Genomic DNA, 23,233 nt, shown 5'->3' with positions numbered 1-23,233 from the left:
ATTGAACCATGTGTTAGTCCCAAAATGGCCTGGTTTGCGTCGACGGGATGTTAAACCCCATTTCTCTCTCTCTCTCTCAAAGCTTTGCGGGTAGTTCCCACCCCCACCCACCCCGGCCTAACGCCAAACTTGACGTTATCTCCACTTGGACCCTCCTCTGCTCATATTCCTGGACATTTCCTGGTCAGCGGTCAAATCAAATAGCTATCGTGTGTATTGCAGCCCCAGTGACTCACTGAGTAAGATGCTGGGCTGGTTCAACTGATACAGGGGGTATGGGGAGTGGGGGTATCTGGGCTGGATACCAAAACCAGGATGCAAGTGTTTTAATACAACCCCTGAGCAGATCAATTCTGGGATCTCCTGATCAGTGGGCGTGGTGACCCATGATTTTTGCAAAGAAACAATATTTATATGTGTGCAGGGGAGGGGGTGGGGTGGCAGTCCCTCCCAGTGCCACTGGATAACATTGGGCTGTATTGAACATGCTATAGAGTCGATTTGTAGAATATCTGACCACGGTATGTGTGTGACACTGATTGAGCATATGATTATGATTATAATGCTGAAAACCGCATTGAAAACGTGTGATATTTTGCCATTTGCGAGGGGGCGCAAAAACTCAAAACCATGACGCAAAGCTTGTCACTGTGTCCCTCTCATTTACCTCCTGGTCCCCCCTATTGTTCTGGTCGACCGGGTTATGATTGCCCAATGGACACTGGAGTACTGTTGTAATATCATTATCATGTAGCCAGCATATTAAGCTGATAACAAAAACTACATGTAATTAAAATGTTAATTACATCTCATAAGTAATTGTGAATGTCCACAGATAACACAATTTCACATTGTTATCTAACTATATTCGTATTAATTACAGTGCTTGATTTCTTTAAATGTACTTTTGCGCTAGCACCATTGACGCGGGAAACCATACTGAAAAATTCGGAAGAACTTTCTCGCCTAACACTGGGACCGGACCCAGGACCGAGTTAGTGAGGGAACACCGTACTGACTGAGCCACGGTATACGATTTACTGTATAAATGAGATGTTTGAATTACATATAGCTTTTAGAAGGAAATAAGGCATATCTTACATCGTTTCAACATTTTTATCAAGTTGAGTGGGCGTGATTGGCTTAACGTTATAGTTATAGTTTGACTGGCGCTGCACGGGTTGTGCCCGGAACCGAAAGTAGTATAATCCAGGAAGCAGTAGTCCGAGCTACATACACCATATTTCAGCCTCGGGACAGTACTAGTGTCGCCGCCAAGAGACAGACAAACAAACAAACGACAGTCACAAATATTAGTATAGATAGGTAATTAAACCTTATATTCCAGCTTAGAATATTAAAGCCCTGGGTCAACTTTATAGTGTTAAATTACGTCAACTTTGTCCACGTCAGTCACAAAATCTTATAGTGCATCGATGGAACTGGATATAAATTTGATCTAATTATTTTCGTCCTCTTTATAAAATATTCTTTGATATAAACAAACCATAGACCACCAGAAATATATCTGTATTTTATATATTTATTTAAAACATCATTTAATCAATCGGTAAATACATCAATTTCAGTCACTTGGATACAATCGTGACAGAATAACTATCTTTCAAAATTATTATCATATTACATTTGATACAATCGTGACTGAATAACTCTCTTTCAAAACATATACATGCGAAAATTATAATCATATTATATTTATATGGCATTATCGACTCGTTAACATGGAAATACACGCACTAACAGGTGTGTACCACGTACATTAGTTCCCCTTTCTGGCCATCATACTTTCATATGCCTATCATTTTTCGCCAACTCGGAATTCGTCTGATTTTCGAGGATCTAAACATTTTATGGAGTCTGAAAAGACAAGAAATGAAATTTCTGAGCGTTTCTAAGACTGCCATATCAAAAAAGGGGCTTTGGCAATATGATACATTTCTATCTTTTTGTTAAAAAGAACAGAAATGACTGAACCCTGCAAAAATAACCAGACAGGAAACCTGTATTGAGTTTGTGCTCGAGCACGTTCATTTTATGCAGAAATTCTCTAAAAGAATTGCTAATCTATAATTAGCTAATCAGTCCCAAAACCTGTATATATTTTAGTAAATTACCTCTGTAGTCAGCTCTCCATTTGTCACATATTTGCTCATATTCACCATTATCATAAATTGTTGTGAAGGCCTCATTCCACCATCTTGTGAGTTCGCTCCCTTTTTTCACCATGACACCTACACCGCCCAGATCACAGTGTAGAGTTTTCCCTAACACCCACAATCCTGGGACTCGGCCTCTGGGTGAAAAGAGCACATCGCTCTGTAAAATATATCACGTACAATTACAATTGTGTCCGCGCTTTAATTCTTTCGTCGGAGCAGAACAGTAGGACGTTAAACCCCATTTCATTTCATTTTAATTCTTTCATTTCTAGCCATACTATTCTGATGAAACACACACACGAGGGAAAGAAAGAGAGGGTGTGTGTGTGTGTGGGGGGGGGGTAACGTCCACTCGACACAACCTAGGTCATTTCGGGACTAACATGGTTCAATTCTATTTCCATAATTCCCGTGCGCGTAGGGGTCTTTAGCAGTGAGAGTCATATGACTCAATGACGAACCTTATGATCTATAACGCACAGGATAGACCACACGACCACAACACCCAGAAAAGTAATCGAGGGCCAAACCATTGTAAAAAATATTATAAATTTTTATACGCCCACATTGAAATGGCCGTCGGTCCGGCATCCAGAATTGCTTGTAGATGCTCCAGAGGCTAAAGTTAATATAAATTGTTCAAGGTCGTGAGACAAACAATCGAAACGAATTATAATGATTTCTGATAATTACTTAATGGGTCATTACTTGTAATTAGATTTTCATGTGTTCTAAACGTTCTCCTTACTGACAAAAGAAAAAATATGCGACAACCATTGTTGACTGCCCAGGCGACTTAGCTGTTATGGGCGTATGTTTCGTTGCCTGACAACCTAACTTAATTGCTTATTTTCATTTGAAATCATTAAAGAACAAAGAGTTATTATTTACAAACCCCTACCTCTCCTGTTAATATGGATTCTTTAGCTTGTTGTAAACTATAAGATATAGTAACATTGCCAACTATATAACCCAGTCGACCCAAACACTGTTCATTAGTATACGATCCAGATAGATGAGCTGAAATAAAAATAGATTTAAATTTTGCGCCTAATGTGGCCGCCATTTTGAATATAGCGGTCATATTGGAATACCTTTTCGTTATATATGAATTAAGTCACCCCTAAAACCTATTTTTCAATATATTACACACCTATATAAGGGGCTTTATGATTTTCACGCCCTCTAGCGGAAATAGTCGTTACTTTTGAAATTGATGCCCAAGTTGATTCAGTGGGTCGAATTCTTGTAGAAACCACGTTCAAACCGACGTCCCGGAGAAATGGTCACGAATGTTATCCAACCAAATAACCAGAAAATGTCCCATGGTGGCCATCTTGAATATTTAAATTTCCATTATTCAGATTTTATTATTTAAAGATATACATGTAACCTACTCAGTGTAGACGAAGCCAACTTTCCCAGTGTAAAGTTGGTGGGATTGCCCGGTGCTACAGCAAACTTAGCATATGTTTTATAATAGGGAAGGGTGAAATCCATGGAATTTATTCTGTCTTGTGTTATAGTATAACCTGGACACGCATCAAACCAACCAGACATTATTCCTGAAATAAAGGAGGAATATACATAATTACATGAAATGAAATGAAATGAAATGTCGTTTAACGTTCTACTGTTCGGCTCCTAAACTGGGCTAATGAAGACGGGCATACGCCATACAGTGTGCTATGAGGGAAATTTTGCCCGGGCAGCGGCACTATCGCCTACTCTTATATCGAATTCCAACTGCCAAGGGATCTTTTACGTGCATTCCAATGTGTACACGGGACCTCGGTTTTTCGTCTCATCCGAAGGACTAGACAGCTGTCCTTGTATACATAATTACGTTTTGATATGACATGAGATGAAATGTCGTTTAACGTTCTACTTTTCTGCACCAGTCGGGCCAATGAAGTCGGCATAGGAATAGTGTGCTATGAGGGAAATTTTGCCCGGACAGTCGACATTACGGCCTACAGATATTTCAAATTCGGCTTTTCGTCCCATCCTAAATATCCTATACTATCTAAGGTCTTTGATGCAGCCTAATTAAAAATAGACCAAGGTCTCACAACATCTTTTAGAATTTTATGTTTAACTGACCTCACTTGACCTTTCATCTAGCCAATAAACAGACATCTAAACTTGCTCCTGTCAGTGTAACTATACGTGAACGAATCTTGATAAAGTTTAAAATGGTTTACCTCATGAAAACTGCTAAAAATTTTCAATACAACATACCTCGTCCAGGGTAGAAATGATTGTCTATGGTACGAACACATTCCGTATAAGGCGAAACTGTCGTCGCGCACGTCTTGTTTGCTGTTTGACAAACTAAAATAATACAGAGATATAATAACATCATAGAAATCAAGCACAACCTATTAAAGCTAGCAATACAAATCCTGTGTGTAATAAAGCGCTTTGTTAAATTGTCTTACACACGTTATACATGAAAATATGTTTGGCCCCAGTATTGAGCCTTGTGGAACTCCACGATTTACTGTAGGTCATAAGGTCGAGTAACGTGGTTTCAACACACAAGGAGTGGGGTCGCCTAGTGGGTTTTCTCAGGGCCCTTCGCTTTCCTCCCACTGCTTAAGACCCTAACACTCAAGCGAATTATCTATACTAATATTTGTGACTGTCGTTTGTCTGTCTGTTTGTCTGTCTGTTCGGGGTTGGCAGCTACACTAGGTCTGCCCCGAGTCTGAAATTTGGGGTATAGGGGTAGCTCGGGCCGGGGAGTAACATAGGCCAGGTGGCGTTAGTCTACCACTTCCGGTTTCGGGGTTATGACCCCCCGAGCGAAGCCCGGCATTCTTCTAGTTGAAATATAAATCTGTAAAACATCGATTATATCGCCAGTGTTTTTGACAATTTTTTTGACAATGATCATTGCGTACCGCTCCTAGGAAATAAAGAAGTGTCAAATACCTTTTCTCACCACATCTACTTCAAACCCGGTTAAAACGCCGACTCTTTCATCCCTGTGATAAAATGTTTTTAAAACATACATTATAACATTCATATCAATTAGGGTTATTTTGGTATTTAACTGAACTGGATCGTCTCTGGCAATGTTATTACAGATTTGATATTCAGAAATGAAATGGGGTTTAGCGTCCAACTTTTCAACGCCAACGTATTACCCCATACAGTGTGAGATGAGGGAACTCTTGTCACTTCCAATGGTTCTTTTACATGCACGCCTACAAGTGCTTGGATGGAACTTGGGTTTTTGGGTTTTTTTTGGTCTAGACGCTTCACCCGACCCCTCCCCCATCTCCCATCCCGTTCTGCATCACTGACAAGGTGATATCGGGCTGTAAAATACCGAAGAACTTTTCCGGCTTATACCTGGTTAGTGACTATATATGTGTACACAGGACCTTGACACCTTTCAATATTCAGATATAAGATTAGAGAGAATATGTATCCTTACTTTCTAAACTTTTATTATCCTTATTTAACCTTAACGCTCTCAGTAAAAATTAACAAACTTACTCAAAATTCAAAGGTTTTCTGTTTCCACTAAAAGCAAACACCCAGGTCTTGTCCTTGTCGTAAAGGAAAAAAAATCAGGTTGTTCACTGCAACTTTATTCATAATAAACCTATTCGTTAATTTCCATATTTTATATCTTGATATTTCATTTTTAGATATTTTTAGATCTTTGGATAAAAAAAATGAATCGACTTACAATGTTGAAGGGTTGAAGGTTTTTGTATATTGGGTTATAGATTTTGGATTTTAAACTCAATCTTTTCAAACTTACCTCAGCCGAGAAAATGAAATCCAAAATGAAACAATAAAACAATACTGTGAGATACATTAAATTGTTTATCATGACGGGCTATATCCTTCTTCTCCTTTCCTGATTTAACATAATCTGTAACAATCTGTAAATTATTAATTAGACATCAAGTAACTTATCCAGACTATAATCAACTATCGATGCCATCGTTAGTCTGTGATATTTAGTGAATTTGAATACATTTTGTGATGGATAAATTTACGTAAAAATGGACAATCCAGACTTCGTTTATTATCGTGCAAATTCTGTTTTCATAATCTATATTTTAACTATTGTATCTCTTTATCTAAAATAGGTTACTAATCATTTCCTTGCAAAATATACGTTTTAGACCAAAATTCAAATAACCAGTAAATCATTTATTCTAGGATATAGATGGAATATTTTACAAAAAAAATCTATAATACCACTATAGTACACAAATCAAAAATCTTAGTTTTAGAGCAAAATCCAAATAAATAATAATTAATCTGTTTAATAAAGGATTTTAAGTCATCTTTGTAACAAGATATAATCTTTATAATTCAAAAAGTAAACAAATCGGAACAAAAATATAAACGTTACAAATCAAAATAACAATTTATAAGTTACAAATCAAAACAAAATCTAAAAGTTACAAATCAAAACAAAAATCTAAAAGTTACAAATCAAAACAAAAATCTAAAAGTTACAAATTTAAACAAAAAAAAACCTTAAAAGTTACAAATCAAAACAAAAACTTTAAAGTTACAAAGATAAACAAACAATAAACATCTATATGGATCAAACAAAGAACAGCATTATTAAAAAAAATTCATACTTAGCTAGGCAACTGCTTGTTGTTATCTTGTATCTTTCAGAATGTTAAGAAATTCTAGTTTCAATTGCGATAATTTAAGTTCTTTCATCTTTGCAATATTTACATTGGTGAAAAGCAGCCGTAACTTCTTCAAAGACCGGGCAACGTGACTCTCAAAAAAGGCTAACAGACATCAAAGCCTTAAAATGACCCAAGTTTAAAATATCATGTACCAAGTATCAAAGCATAACTACTAATTCTTCTTACGGTTTTGATTTAGAGAGAGTATTACAGACAGAAATGAAACGGGGGTTAACCCCCCACTTCTCTGCACTGACAGGGCTAATGAAGACGTACATACAATGTGCGTATTAGTGAAATTTTGCCCGGACAATGGCGCTACGGCCTACTCTTATGAAAACAGCGCCAACTGAAAATGAGTTGGGGGCCACGACAGATCCCGCATTCCATCCCGGTGTTGGAGTTGGCCGAGACCATTTCCCCTTCTCAGTCATGCGCGGCGAAGGCATGGCTAGGAACAGTGTAATTCGGATGGGATGGAAAACCGAGGTCTCGTGGACATGCGTTCACTTAAAAGAACCCTTGACAGTTGTGATTCAAATAAGAGAGAGAGAGAGAGAGAGAGGGGGGGGGGTAACGTCCACTTAACACAAACTAGGTCATTTCGGGACTAACATATGGTTTAATTTTATTTCAATAATTCGCGTACCGTAGGGGTCTTTAGCGGTGGGAAGAAACCGGAGGACCGCGGAGAAAACCCACGAGGTTGGACAGGCGACACTACAACCGGGGAATCGAAACTACGCCAGTTGACTCTATGACAGACCTTATGATACAACGCGCACGCACTAACCATTCGGTCATCCAACCCCACGATTCAAATAAGAGTGGACAGCATTGTGGTAATCTATATCATAGACAACCCAAATTTCTTGTTTGCATATCAACGTCGCTTTGACGCACCAGTACAAGGGCCGTGAAGTAATCGGGGTAAGATACAGTTCAGATACAAAATTACTGAACAAACAGTTAGACCGCTTTATATGGTGGTCTATTGATGCCATTCTTTAAATATACATTATGTAAGATTTAGATAAAGAGCTAGCCATTCTTGGTACAATAGCTCAAAAGTAGATAATGTAAAATGAATAATTTGAAAATTTCACTCAAATTACTCTATTGCGAGCTAAGATATTAGCCTTGGCTTTGAACGTTTGACAAGAAGTGTGCAATAATTTCAACCACCGTACTGGTTGTTCGAAGCTACGTTTCGCTCCTCCATTTTTAGCTTCAATTAAAATATGGCTGAGCTGTTGTAATCTATTTAATATCGGAGAAATTCGATGTCATCGATAATTGATTATGGCCTTGATAAGTTAATTAATGTCTAATTAATTATCTAGGAAACATTTCAGGCCTAAAGAAAGACCCGCAATAGGCAGATTTAGCTCTTGCATAATGTATGTTTAATTTATACCTTTTTCTAGTAATTTACCTCATGTGAGAAAAACTCACTCTGCAATATAATGAACTAGTGTTTCGCAATGAAAACTGTGATAAATCCAAAAAGTATGAAAAACCTTTCCACCGCAAAGAAAGGGTTCATTGTATTGCATGCAGAGTGAATCTTTCTCATATGAGGTAAATTACTGAAATGAAATGGGGTTTAACGCCCTTCTGTACGAACTGGGCTAATGAAGACGGGCATACGCCATACAGTGTGCTATGAGGGAAATTTTGCCCGGACAGCGGCACTACGATCGAATTCCAACTGTCAAGGGATCTTTTACGTGCACGCCAGTGTGTACACGGGACCTCGGTTTTTCATCCCATCCGAACGACTAGACAACTGTCCTTGTCAGGCCCTCCGTCCTGCATCACTGACAAGGGGGAACCACGTCGGTAAATCTGGATGAACTTTCTCGGCCAATGCAGGGATCGAACACCCGACCTCCAGGCTAGCGAGCCAGCCTCTTACCCACTTAACCACCGTGATCCCCCAGGTAAATTACTAGAAAAGGGTATAAATCAACAAATGACAACAATAGGCCACCGTTACTATACGCTATGTACACACACATATACTGTTAACATTGACCGGGGTCAATTTTATAACCTCTCTATGAACTATTATATAAATTTGAAATATCAATGGTGGATATTCGACCAGGCACATTTTGAAATGAAACGGGGTTATGAAAGTCCTATTTTCCGCGGGGTTGTTTTCCATTGTCAGTGCTACAGGGCTGAAGCTCTTGTACCTACAGTGTCCAGTCGTTCGGATGGGACGTAAACGAATCATTGACAGATAGAATTTGATATAAGCAGTGTGCTATGATGGGTGAAATTTAACATGATTAAGGGGAGCCTGGTCCGGCAGTAAACTGCCTCGTAAGAATTGCCGTAATTCTTACGACACATTAAAATCCGTTTTGGATTTTGGATTTATTTTGGAATAGATATTTCCATATTTTTCTAAATTTATAAAATATTTTCAAATTATTACATCTGGGACGAGACCCTCGCTTTAAACCAAGACCTGAGTTATAAAACTCAAGGACATGACGACCCTTTATGTAATGCTATATTATTTACTTTGTGTTTATATGAGAGAGAGAGAGAGAGAGAGAGAGAGGGGGGGGGGGCTTGTCTTTAACAGTTGGGGGAAACCGTTAAACCATTCTGCTACCCAACCGCCCTATGTACTAAAGAATAAGTCTAATTTCATATAAATGTCTCTTGATACCTACTTTATTGTCGCCAATTATAATTTTTCATTAGAAAATAAGCTATTATTATTATTATTATTATTATGCTGTATTTAAATAGCACATCTTTCACTTAAGTGCCCAGATGATCTTTACAAACTTAAAGAAGATACAACACATACATAAGAATAAAAATACATGTAAATAGTCAAAGGCAAAAATAAGAATTACTGAACCAAAATGGAAATATAAAAACATCTAAGTTAAGAATTTGGATTTAAAAAAAAAGTTATGACAGCAGAGTGGGAAATACGTATATAAAGATTTAACTTTATGGAAACAGGGGTAATTTATCACTAGAGAGATGTTAATGAGAGTCACATGATTTTCAGATTTTATATAACCGTCACGAGTTACACATGTTGTCTGCTACATCAATGAATGTAACACTCACTGGAAGCGGCCTCATACACTAAAGAAACATTAGTGTAAAAACAGAATTTAAACTCCCACGTTAATTATATAGCCGATAAACAATCGACATTATTAATTGTGTGAAGTTTCCAAATAAAAATTGTAATTTTGATTGGAGGGGGGGGGGGGGTCGCGGTGGCTCAGTAAGTAAGACGGTGGCTAGCTAATCAGGAGATACGGGATTTTCCGGCACGGTTTCCTCTCGTCAGCGAATCATTGAAATAAAATTGAACCATATATTTGTACCTAAATAATATAATTTGTGTTCAGTAAATATTTCGCTCTCTTAACACTGGTTAAATTAATTGGAGTTTAGCCTGCAACTTACTCCACGAACTTGGCTATTTGGGGCCCGCTTTTATCAATGAACAATTACACATATATTACCCCATTATAGCAGTTATAATATTTAACAATTTGTGTTTTTTATAGTGTAATGTCAGTAGACGTTCCATGTCCGCAGGGCTTTCTATTGGGTGGGAAAACATTGTTAATTTCGAAGGTCATTCAAGATAGGTTGAACTTTACAATTTAAGTTTTGCAGTGTCATACACGCCAATCCACGTCCTATAAATCTCTATTCATTTGATAGTCTAACCTAACCATACGAACTCAACCTTATCAAACCACCATACCAAACCAAACTTATCAATCTTAGTAAAGCTCAAAAGGAAACTAAAGGAGACCAAAATGCTTGCACAGGTAAAGTTTATTTTCTTTATTTATGCAATTGATATAGCATAGATATTTTTGTTGTTCAAAAATTTTTTTTTTTTAATTTAACATGACAGCAGCAAATCTCTCATCGCCATCGTTATCTTACAGTGGCTAAGTGGGTAAGATGCTGGCTCGCTGACCTGGAGGTCGGGTGTTCGATCCCTGCATTGGCCGAGAAAGTTCATCCAGATTTTCCGGCGTGGTTCCCTCTTGTCAGTGATGAGGGACTGACAAGGGCAGCTGTTTAGTAATTCGGATGAGACGAAAAACCGAGGTCCGGTGTACACATTGGCGTGCACGTAAAAGATCACTTGACAGTTGGAATTCGATATAAGAGTAGGCCGTAGTGCCGCTGTCCGGGCAAAATTTTCCCTCATAGCACACTGTATGGCGTATGCCCGTCTTCATTAGCCCAGTTTAGGAGCAAAACAGTAGGGTTTTACGTGCACGCAAATTTGTACACAGGACCTAGGTTTTTCGTCCCATCCGAACGACTAGACAGCGGAAAATCTAGATGAACTTTCTCGGCCAATGCAGGGATCGAACACCCGACCTCCAGACTAGCGAGCCAGCGTCTTACCGACTTAGCCACGTGATCCTCTTTATTTTACATAATATAGTATACGTGTATCACTTATGGTACACAATTTTTTAAATAATACCCATGAAATATATATTAACTTAACCTTTTAGAATGTTTAAATGGTCTTGCGACTATCTCTTATTCAACGGGTTAATCTTTGCAAATTTATCTATAATCCCCTTAACATGTTTAATTTAGTTCCAAGTAAACTTCTGAACTGATGATAAGGTTTGCTTTATATACGACAGAAGACATACGGTCAGTATTCTTACTGTGCCAGTCTTTATATTAATCAGCGTATATATTTAATTTGGAACTCGATATTATTTTTAGGTGAGTTAATATTTCGTATTAGTAATAATTTGCATGTATTATTATTTTGTTATTAAGGTTACTATTTTTATATGTGAAATGTTATATTGAGAATTACATCACGTGATATATGCAATTTCATACATGGTTATGCACATACCTTTAATATCAAACTTCGCATACAATATGTTATTATTAATTCGAACAATGCCAGACGTAAGACAAAGATTTATATGTTCTTTTGCTAAAGACATTACAAAACTGCGGAAATGCACTGCTGTTTTTATTAGAGGTAACCAGTGTATGTTAATAACAGGCCAATTGCTTACACATGCTTATCTGACGGCCTCATTTCACTCGCAGAGATACACCGTCAAAAGTGAAAATGGACGTTTTTGATTTTTGTCTTAATAAGGAGTAATTGCTCCACCAATCCCCAGACATTCAGCAATTCGTTGTGGCATGCTCCTAATCAACCGTTCTATCACGATTTTCGGCAATTTGACCCACTCCTCTTGCAGTGCCACGGTCAATTCTTGCAGTATTATCGGTTGACGTTGTCGTCGACGAACACGTCTCCCGATCAAATTAAACGTAACACACTAAAGCAAAGATACGTTAAACAGTAAATCCTATGCAAGAACCAATAGGAAAGCAAACATGGATAGATAAACCAGTACGCGGCAGTTTTCATCAATCCTTCCTGGAAGTGTCAAATTTGACAATGAACCCCTCCCACGTGTATGTCGCTATTGCGTGTCGCATGTGCAGCTCAGTGGTTCTCTTGTGGCGATTAGTTCTTCATCTGTGAACATACTCTCAAAACATGTCAAATGTCCATGGCTATTTATCATATCGCAACCTGCATAGGTATTTGCATTTCAATATCCCTTACTTTTTTTGAAGAGTATATGTTAAAATTGTGGCCTATTTTTTTTTTAAATGTAACTTACTGGACGCGATTCGATATGAATACATTTCTTTGTTTTTGTTTATTTTGGGAGCCACGGTGGCTCAGTGAGTAAGGTGCTAGCTGACTAACCAAGACCATCGGGAGTTCCCTCCCAGTGTTTGGTGTTGGCCGTGCACGTTAAGGAGTCCTTGGCTGTTTGAATTTGACGTAGTGGATACGCCCCAAGACAGTTACAAATTTCCCTCAAAGCACGGATACCCTTCTTCGTTATCCCATTTAATGTAGAAAAAAGTAGGCTGTTAAACCCCATTTCATCTTAATTCATTTTTATTTTTAAATTTTAGATGTGGGGTCTGCTGGCATTTGTTTTGGTACTGTGCACTCTTAGTGTTCAATCGCAACCGAAGTACCCAAGAAAACACAAACCGTTTCGACGAGGAAGACCAGTGCCTTATGGAGATGTAAGAATTTTTGATTTAACTTTGTGCCCTGTTTAGCCCAGCATCGTCCACACGAGTGAAACGTGTGCTCTTTATTTACCTAGTTGGTTCCTATATTTACTGCTTTTTTGTCCACTTGGGTACTGCATGTTTGCGCGTTTGGTACTGTGTATAGGTGCATTGAGTACTATATTGATGGTTATTATGCCCACTAGGTACCTATTGGTGGTTGGTTATTGTACCCACTGGGTACTTACTAGAGGTTAGTTATTGGACCTGCTGGGTACTGTATTAGAGGATGGTTATTGGGCCTGTTTGGTACTGCACCTATGTCCGCTGGATACTGTATTGACGGCCTGTCACTAGGTCGGATGTGTACCGTATTGACTGTTGGTTATTAGTCCCACTAGGTACTGTGTACTGGCGGCTGGTTATTTGGTCTGTTGGGTACTGCATTTAGGCCCATTGGGTACTGGATTGACGGCTGGTTATTTGGCCTGTACTGACGGCTTTTTATTAGGTCCGCTGATCACTTTATTCGCGGTCGGTTATTTGGCCAGTTGGCTACTGGATTTAGGCCCACTGGGCACTGAATTGCGGCTGTTTATCAGGCCCGCTGGGTACTGTACTGACGGCCTGTCATTAGCGCCGTTGGGTAGGCTACTTACTGGTTATTAGGTCCGCTAGACACTGCATTGACGACTTCTCATTAGGTCTGATGGGTACTGCATTAAGGTGTGTTGGGTACTGTATTGACGGCAATCTGTACACGGGACCTCGGTGTTTCGTCCCACCCGAACGACTAGACGCTATCCTTGCCAGGCTCTCCATCCATAACCATACTGACAAAGGGAAAATCCCGAGAACTTTTCTCGGCCAATATCGGTATCGGACCCCGGACCTCCTTGTTACTGAACCGGTGTCTTACGCACTGAGCCACTGCGGCCCTCAATTATAGTGGTATCCTAATTAGGAACCTAATAGTGAAATAGACATTTTTCGTCCAATTTGATGAATGTATTTCGCGATATATAGATTTGTCAATTAGTGAGAAAAGGGTAGTCCTCTTTTGTTAAATAAATATAATAAGGCGTACTTGATCAGTCCTGAAATCGTTATCACTAATGCTACTTGGCGAAGCGTTAATCATCATCATCGCATCATCGACTCCATCATGATCATTCTTATAATCTCGCTTTATGCATCATTGAAATATTAATCTGGAAAATGACGGACATATTTTTATTCAGTAAATGTTTGAATTTGGATTAGGGAACTATAGTGTACCGCTCTCTCTAAACAAATTTATTAACGTCACCGGTTCTTATCTGAGGGGTTTTGAATCCCTTGAAAACCATGATATATATATTGAGAGTAGAAACTGGTTCAGTATTCATTTTAAAAAGTACGATACTTACTCGTTAAAATGAGATACTCATCACTCTTTCAATGAAATGAAATGGGGTTTAACGTCTTACTGTTCTGCCCCGACTGGGCTAACGAAGGCGGCTCATTCAAACGAGATACTAAACAGTTCAAGCGGATTATGATTTTCTTTGGCACTAATGGGCCTTCGTAAACTCCTTTGATGTGCCTCTTTTTAATCCGATTGAATCCAAAAGGAAAATTCTCTAGCGTTGATATTTTTGTTTTGTTTTCTTTGATGTAAGTTAAACGGGAATTATGCAAGAGCTAAACCTGCCTAATGCAGGTCTTTCTTTGTGCCTTAAACATGCATTATGCAAGAGCAAAATCTGCTTATTACAAGTCATCTTTAGGCCTGAAATGTTATCTAAATTATCAATTAGACATTAATTAACTTATCCAGACCATAATAAACTCTCGATGTCAAGGCTAGCCTTCGATGTTGGCTGGATTAGATTCCTATATGCCGCTAACGGCCGTTGATAATTAAATCAACAAAAGTGGATAATCGAGACTATGCTGTTTATGTTAATGATTTTAGTAATGATGACCGAGACTATGCAAAAATTTCAACCGCTTCTTTCTCGGCTCATAGTTGATCAATTTGACTGAAATTTTCAGCAAATTACCTTTACACTATCTAGTTTTTAACTATTATAGCGAGAACTGCCAACTCTTTATCTTATCTCCCATAATGTATCTTTAAATGTTATATCAATTATTAATTAGACATTAATTAACTTACCATGACCATATTCAACTCTCGGTGCCATCGGATGGCTACAATAATAATACGTAGATTTGAATACGTTTTTCGGTTGATCAAATTACCATAAAAATGGATACTCGAGACTTTGTTTATTATCGTAACCCCTAGCAATGACAATCGAGGCTCAGAGTGAAGTAATATGACTCAAACTTTCAACACATTCCCTTTTCATCGTCTAGTTACAGAGATAATTTGAGCATTCGTTAGCATTCTAAAAATGCAAATGGCGACTTTGAACCTGCATCCAGAAAATCTCGACTGTCACATTAGATTAATATACATAACTTCCAATGTATATTTTCTTCCGGCGTGGTTTCCCCTTGTCAGTGATGCAGGACGGAGGGCCTGACAAGGACAGCTGTCTAGTCGTTCGGATGGGACGAAAAACCGAGGTCCCGTGTACACATTGTCGTGCACGTAAAAGATCCCTTGTCAGTTGGAATTCGATATAAGATTAGGCCGTAGCGCCGCTGCCCGGGCAAAATTACCCTCATAGCACACTGTATGGCGTATGCCCGTCTTCATTAGCCCAGTTTAGGAGCAGAACAGTAGGACGTTAAACCCCATTTCATTTCATTTCATTTCTCTCCCACAGGACGATGATAAAATTTGGTTATTTGCTGTTAGTGGGCGTAGAAAGCCTTTTAATTATTTGTAAGTAACATAGCCATTGTTATACCGCTTGTTCTTTTGTATAAGGGGGCCACGGTTGCGCAATGCTCGATCCCGGTTCAATTGTAGTTTCTCCTTGTCAGTAGTACAGGACGGAAGGCCTGTCTAGTCGCTCAGATGGGATAAAAAATGAGATCCCGTGAACACATTTGCGTGCATGTAAAAGAACCCCTGACAGGGCAATATTTTCCTCATAGTACATTGAATGTCGTAGCCCAGCCAGTGATGAAAATTGGACGTTACAATCGCGTCTCCCGCCACTATTGGAACTCCCAAACACAGAATTATGACAATTTTGCCGCGTTAGTCGCTCGGCTATGGAAGCCTATAACTACCATTCGTAATTCCTAATTTTCGCCTCTCCGGAACGCGAAAGCCGAAAAGTCGAAAAGTAGAAGTTACGACAAATTGTGAGGCGACAGCACGCTATACAAGCCAAAATGGACTCGATAATAAGAAATTAAGAAATAAACACACCGCGATAATATCGCTCCTCGTTTTTTCCTAAATTTTAATTATCGACTTTCGTGTTTTGAAGAGGGGAAAAGTAGAAATTACCAATGGTTGTTGTAGACGTCCATACTATGCTATTCGGCTATTAAATACATTGTCTTTATTTACATATATAAAAATAACATCTTACTACATAATCCTTGAGTGGCATTTAGCGTTTGAACACATTAAAAACATAACACAGTTTATATGGAAATACAATCACTGGTTTATAAGTATAGCACGACGTTTCGACAAGTATTCTCTTATCGTTATCAAGCACAAATATATTTAGTTAAACTAAAAGGTGATATTTATAGTAAAACAAAAAAGAAGCCATAGATAAATGCTGTTATAATACAAGATAATAGTTAAATTGATCAAAAAATAATTAAAACTTAAATATAGTTAATTGATGGGGGTTAACAGTGACCAGGGAGCAACAAAGCCATATATTTGATATAGACAAAATAAACACAATTTGAAGCCCTATTAATACTTATAAACCAGTGATTGTATTTCCATATAAACTGTGTTGGATCTTACTACATGTTTCACTATCTAGACATTGTATACAGTAGTTTCTATTATCCAGATCAAATGAAGGAGAATTAGTTGGATTTACAGTTGATTTTGTAAATGCTGGTAAGATATTTATTTCTAGTTTATTTCAGTGCTTATGTGGAGACTTAACCTCTCCCCCAAATTCTTAAACCTAACCCAAGACCTAGCCCTAAGTCTTACCCTTATCCTAACCCACAATCTTCGGCAACAATTACGTGCCCTAACCCTGTTTACATCTCGTGAACTTGTGGAAATATGCAGATGACCTTGGTAAATAGATCTGACCAATATCAATAGGATAATAGCTAACGGTTCCTGGACCAATGGAAAGGTCAGGAGGAAACCGGAGTGAAGTAAAATGAATATGCGTGATTCCAGAAACATGTTGAGCTATACGGTACGAAGCAAAACTGATCAGCAGTAAATAATATTCGCTTGTCCGCCCAGTATCACTGATAGGGATGACATTTTGAATTTTAAAACAAATTTTAAGAGAAAATAAAAGATGTTTGAAGTATATCTGGATATGAAAAAAATATTTCTATTTAGTGTGAATGTAAATGGTTACAGGAAATAGTACGCGGAAGCATAAAAATGAGTAAAAGGCACCAATTCTGTCCGGACCAGTTTGTGTTACTACGTCCGATATAAACAACGCACATGTTATCGACGCCTATGATGTGACATCACATGTAAAATTATACTAGACGTGACATTAAAGGTCAGCCATCATGTACAGTGTTAAAATAAGGCTTTCGCATTACGACTATGAAAACGTTTCTTTACGAGAAGCTAAGAAGTGGCGGGATATTTTACCATTTTATAATATTTTAGTTTGTACAGAAGCCAGAAAGAAGTGTAGCATGACATTAGCCCAGTTTACAGAATGTACCTTTACTGATAGAAACATCAACTATCCTGGTCGAGGTAAAACAGACTATATTATAACCTTTAGAATTTTAAAAATACAAAGATGAAAAAGTTTAAATACCTATTAAATATGTCAGGAGAGGGACGTGGAGGTTAAAAAGGCACATAGCTATATTTCTTCGGAATGCAATAAACGATTTAGATTCAAATTATAAAAACATTGTTATGGTCGTAGTCTCTATTATCCAGAACAGAGACTATTATGTTCGGTGAAATACGTGAGCAGCACACATTGAAAAGTTCGGATGCTTAGCGCAGCCTAGTTTATTTCCTTTGTTGTTGTTTTTTTTAGGGGGGGGGGGGGGGTGTGGATCAGCCATTTTTAATTATTTTCGTATTGAATTGTTGGATATGTTTTGTTTTTGTTCATCAAGTCTTCCCATTACAAATGGCGATCGTCACCATAGCGAAACTGACGTCGGGAATTAATTTTAAAATGTTCACTGAGTCTTAAATATTAAATATCAGGATTCCACCTTTTCACGATAAAATAACAACATCATCAATATTGATTGAAATGAACCAGTAGTGAATTATGAGTAATTAATAAGTAATTACGACTTATTTGTTTTATTAAAAACATTTAAACAGGTTTGATGGCTGAGTGGTTTGATGCTTGTCCTGGTTATGGTGTAACTGTAGACAGACGAAATGGTTTCGACTTTACTCTGCCCTTTTTAAATACAGATGCTTCCTTCTCTGTACTACCTGGAAATCCCAGCGGTTTCAACGCATCGGCAGCTGACTTTAGTAATTTTACTATCAGTAAGTTTCACGTTTACCTATGTCCGTCATCACTAATCAGTCTGGTGCAGAAAAGTAGAACGTTAAAACCCATTTTATTTATTGATTAACAACATATGCATACCGTTAGGATTTTTATATCTGTAAGTCTCACGTTTGCATGTCTAGGATCTTTGTGATTATATTTGGAAGATAACATTAACAGCGATAGGCCCAGAACTGACCCTTGAAGAGCACCCTACACATCACTTATGAGCTTTGCTGACATGAAAGAATTCTCAATCTGAAACAATCAAGATCTGACCGCTGTGCATCAAAAATATAAAATATAGTACCACTGATCCAAAAAAGCAATCCGATGAAATGGGGTTTAACGTCCAATAGGGCTAATAGAGGCATGCAGAGTGTGCTACGCGAAAGTTGTTTGCATGACAACGACGCGCCTGCCGACTGTTATTTCAATTTTCAACTGCCAGTAGACCTTTGACGTGCTGCCAATAGCATGCATGGGACCTCGTTTTTTTTGTTTTTGTTTTATCCCATCCGAACAACCAGAAACGTTTCCTTACTGGGCATCCGCCATGCACCACTGCGTCACCGATAAATGATAAATGAAAATTAGTTTAATGCTGCTGGGACTTTACAAGTGGAACATGTCAAAGTGTTGAGAGTCCAATCTATTCTGCACACACAGAACTACCTACTTTGATAATAGACCTCTGCCCTGAATGGCCGCCATATTGAAAAATCAGTGCTTCTTCTTTACACGTCTATATAATCATTTTCAGTTTCTTTCAATATGAAAATGGAAGCGGAATAAATACGTCTCGAAATTCTCGAAGTTAACTTAATATTGTGGACAAAGATCGTCGATGTAGGAATTAAAATGTCGGTCAACAAACTTCGTGTCTGTTCTCAAGCGAGGCTAATTTTAGACAGACAGCATACGTTTAGTATGTTCGTTATACGGATATGACGTTTTTACGTAATCTGTTTTCTTCTTCTAGCTCATCTGACAGGAGCAGGGACTAATGCTAATTGTTTAAATAGAATTGGTAGAAAGTTTGGAAATATTACCATTGCGGCTAATTTACCGGACGCAAGAAAGCTTCTAGAGACAAGACAGGTTAGCCCTTATCTTAAAAAAACCAAATCTCTTTTGATTTTTGATTAAAAAATGTCAATTAACTTTAATCTGATGTGTTTTAGCGAAGTGGGTAGGTGTCGACATTTCGATTTTAGGGTATACCATCCACAAACTGGCTCTATAGATGAAGATTCCAGTACCCTGACCGCTCGTATACTGCGTCCCCTGCCCCAACCCCTTTCCCTTTCCCTCATGTTCATAGGAAGGGAACTCTCATGTTTGCAAAATTGTTGCAGTGGATTTTGTATATCATCAACAACTTTGTTAGGGTCGATGTTTACTGACCGGATTTAATTTTACCTGACCTGATTCGATTAATGATTGACATTTGACCCAAATCACACTGTGTATCGTATAAAACCAAGGGTTTTCTTTGTTTATATTTCAGGCCGATGTTTTATTTTCTCCTAGAAATAATATAACCGGTTTAGAAACTCTACCGGAAAGGGTTCATTGTGACGTCTCTGGTACTGCTGTCATGGTAAAGAAAGGTAGCAGCCTGCCACGATGGTGGAATCCTGCGTTCCTGCGATGGGTTAGACGAGGAGGTTATGATCGTTTTTGTAAACAGGCCAAAGATAAGTATCAATGTAAGTCTACGATTTTTATTTTAGCCCCTTTATGTGGTTTACTCTTGTCTGTGGTACATGAACAAAAAAAAAACGAGGTGCCGTATAAACGTTGGTGTGCACGTAAAAGAACTCTTGATAGATGTCTGGGCAAATTCCCCTTATGGATCACACAACATGGCGTATGTCCGACTTAAAATAGCCCGGGTGGTGAAGAAAAGTAGGACCTTTAACTCAATTTTATTTTATTTTTAGCCCTTTCAATAATTTCACTTTAAGAAAAAAGTATGTGAGCTATTTGAAATCTCCTATGAGAATTGGTACCCGGTGCTCGATAAAGAGTAAGCATGTCCTACCTCATACGCGACACCTTTCAATTCTCATGGGGATACTGTTGGGGCCAGGATGTATAATTTTTGAATACAAACATCCACTCTACACAAACCAGGTCATTGCGGAATTAACATATGGTATAATTTTATTTCAATAATTCGCATGTGCGTAGTGGTCTTTAGCAGTCGGAAAAAAACCGGGACATATAGAAAACACATAAAGTTAAACAGGCGACCATACACCTTGACAGTTACAACTAGTGAGGGATCGAACCACGCCACTTGACTCAATGACAGATATTGTGACCTTTCGGGGAGAGGCGTATTGAGAATATAATTATGTTGTAATATGATATTTATTTTGTTTTACAGATGATTTTGATTGCATGACTGGAAAACCACCCATAAGAAGACGTCCCTATTTCCCCCTTCGTTCATTTGTAGACTCAGTAGCCTGGTTCAGTGCCAAAATGTAAAAACATTAATTTTGGAAATACATGTATATTTCCCCCAGAGTTGTTTTATTCTACATCTGTTTTCCTTTTGACATTGCTCCATTTTGTTTAATGTAACTTTTAATCAATTTTAAATAAAATCCAGCCGGCTTAGTTCATCTCATAAACCCATACTCCAATCTGATTAAAACACAGATCCTATTTCGTTTCGTTTTTATAGTTCAAAATTTTGTTTTACTTGTCTTTACTACACTAGGATCTGCAAGAGTTGTTATCATTGACGTGTTCTGAATAGTGTGAGGCATTAGCCAATGAAACGGTCTCTTACGGCGAGCTTTAGGCTTGTTTTGCACGGAACTGTGGGTAATCCACTAGTAACATCAATGCTGATTGGTTAATCAAATGTCTGACGTCATGGGGTCAAAAAAGCCGCTCGTATGAACTCTGAAGTAACCTATCGCATCAGCCGGTCAGATCTTCATGTAGTATAGGCTATCGAAAGTATAAAAAAAACGAAACGAAATATAGATCTGTATTTTAATCAGATTGCGCATACTCCCAATAACATCGAAGCGTGCGTTTTCCTCGCGTTCTCCCATCATATGGAACTCTTAACCACAAAGTGTTAAAAACAGTCCAAAATATACAGGCCTATACACTTTATTATGTTTGTATATCGATACATATATAAGTTTAAAATATATCTATTTGTTCTTAATGTTTATTTTTGTTGAAATAAATTGGACTGTTCAAGATAGATGATCGTTTGGTTTATTTACTGATAACTCGGTATGAAAAGTAAAAAAAAAGAAAAACAAATAACTAATGTTCATTAAAAACTAATCGTATCATTTGATCTTCAGAAGGGGGGGGGGGGGGGTACGGTGGCTAAGTGAATAAGACGCTGAGTCGCTAACCTTGAGGTCGCGTGTTTGATCCCTGCGTTGGCCGAGAAAGTTCATCATGATTTTCCGGCGTGGTTCCCCCGTGTCAGTGGTGCAGGACGGAGGGCCTAACAACGACAGCTGTCTAGTCGTTCGGATGGCACGAAAAACAGAGGTCCCGTGTACACATTGGCGTGCACGTAAAAGGTCCATTTGCAGTTGGAATTCGATATAAAAGTAGGCCGTAGCGCCGCTGTCCGGGCAGAAATTTTCTCATAGCACACAGTATGGCGTATGTCCGTCTTCATTAGCCCAGTAGGAGCAGACCAGTAGGACGCTGAACCCCATTTCATTTGCTACTCTCAGTATCCCCGTACAGTGAGATCTCTATCATGGACCCCTCGCTTCCTACGACTATGCCCCACTACCTAAAACATCAAATTCCAACTGTCGAAGGTTTATTTACGTGGAGCCCTGATTACAACACCATAAATTTCTATAATTGACATTAAATATATTTCTTAGAACCGTCCACGCATGTCGTAAGGATTAATATGTTGCATAGTGGGAGTGGCACCTGGAAAACTTTAAAACCCCTGTTATTTAGTTGGTACAGCCTAAACCTTCAAGAGTAAACAATGTGTTGATTAATATACACACATAAATAAAGTGCTTATCTTCAATTAATCTTAATTTTTACTATTCGTTAGAAATTCTGCACACACAGAGAAGTATGTACTCTACTTGGAGAATAGATCTCTGCCCTAAATGGCCGCCATATCCAACAATTAGTATACTGTTTGGTAATGCGAGCGTACTCCGGTTCACAGGGCCTGACGAGGACAGCTGTCTAGTCCTTCGGATGAGACGAAAAACCGAGGTCCCGTGTAAACATTGGAATGCACGTAAAAGATCCCTTGGCAGTTGGAATTTGATATAAAAGTAGGCGATAGTGTCGCTGCCCGGTCAAAATTTCCCTCATAGCACACTGTATGGCGTATGCCCGTCTTCAATAGCCCAGTATAGGAGCAGAACAGTAGGACGTTAAACCCCATTTCATTTCATTTACTCCGGTTCACATCTGTTATCCACAAAAAGACTAATTAAAACTTTTCAATTTTATTAAATTAAAACTGAATATATATTCTCAAAATAATCGAAACATACTTGAATGTCGGTCAACTAGCTTAGTGTCTGTTCTCGAGCTGAGCTAATTTTAGACAGACAGCGTGACAAGGAATAGGGTATACTTGTCCAACCTCTTCGGTTTTCTCTGGGTCATCTGCTTTCCCCCCACTGCTAAAGAC

At 38.3% G+C, this 23,233-nt stretch overlaps 1 protein-coding gene and 1 long non-coding RNA gene across 2 annotated transcripts; one reads left to right on the top strand and one right to left on the bottom strand.

Annotated features, from left to right (window-relative positions):
- Nucleotides 1-1,573: 1,573 nt before the first annotated feature.
- On the bottom strand, nt 1,574-6,914 carry LOC126819797 (uncharacterized). Its single transcript, XR_007679759.2, has 9 exons — nt 6,797-6,914; nt 5,959-6,082; nt 5,688-5,740; nt 5,118-5,170; nt 4,422-4,514; nt 3,578-3,745; nt 3,082-3,200; nt 2,136-2,337; nt 1,574-1,878 (listed from the first exon to the last, which is right to left on the bottom strand). It is a non-coding gene; the product is annotated as an uncharacterized LOC126819797 (long non-coding RNA).
- A 3,606-nt stretch (nt 6,915-10,520) lies between these two features.
- On the top strand, nt 10,521-21,799 carry LOC126819789 (uncharacterized). Its single transcript, XM_050548027.2, has 9 exons — nt 10,521-10,680; nt 12,848-12,964; nt 15,733-15,791; nt 16,897-16,946; nt 17,700-17,792; nt 18,387-18,560; nt 19,547-19,665; nt 20,075-20,276; nt 20,960-21,799. Exons 1-9 carry the CDS (start codon nt 10,669-10,671, stop codon nt 21,061-21,063), a joined length of 930 nt encoding a protein of 309 aa, XP_050403984.2. The 5' UTR covers nt 10,521-10,668; the 3' UTR covers nt 21,064-21,799.
- Nucleotides 21,800-23,233: the final 1,434 nt, after the last annotated feature.

Source organism: Patella vulgata, chromosome 4 (genome assembly GCF_932274485.2).
Source record: "Patella vulgata chromosome 4, xgPatVulg1.2, whole genome shotgun sequence".
NCBI classification, from domain to species: Eukaryota; Metazoa; Mollusca; class Gastropoda; family Patellidae; genus Patella; species Patella vulgata.
This window is presented reverse-complemented; position numbering and strand designations above follow the sequence as displayed.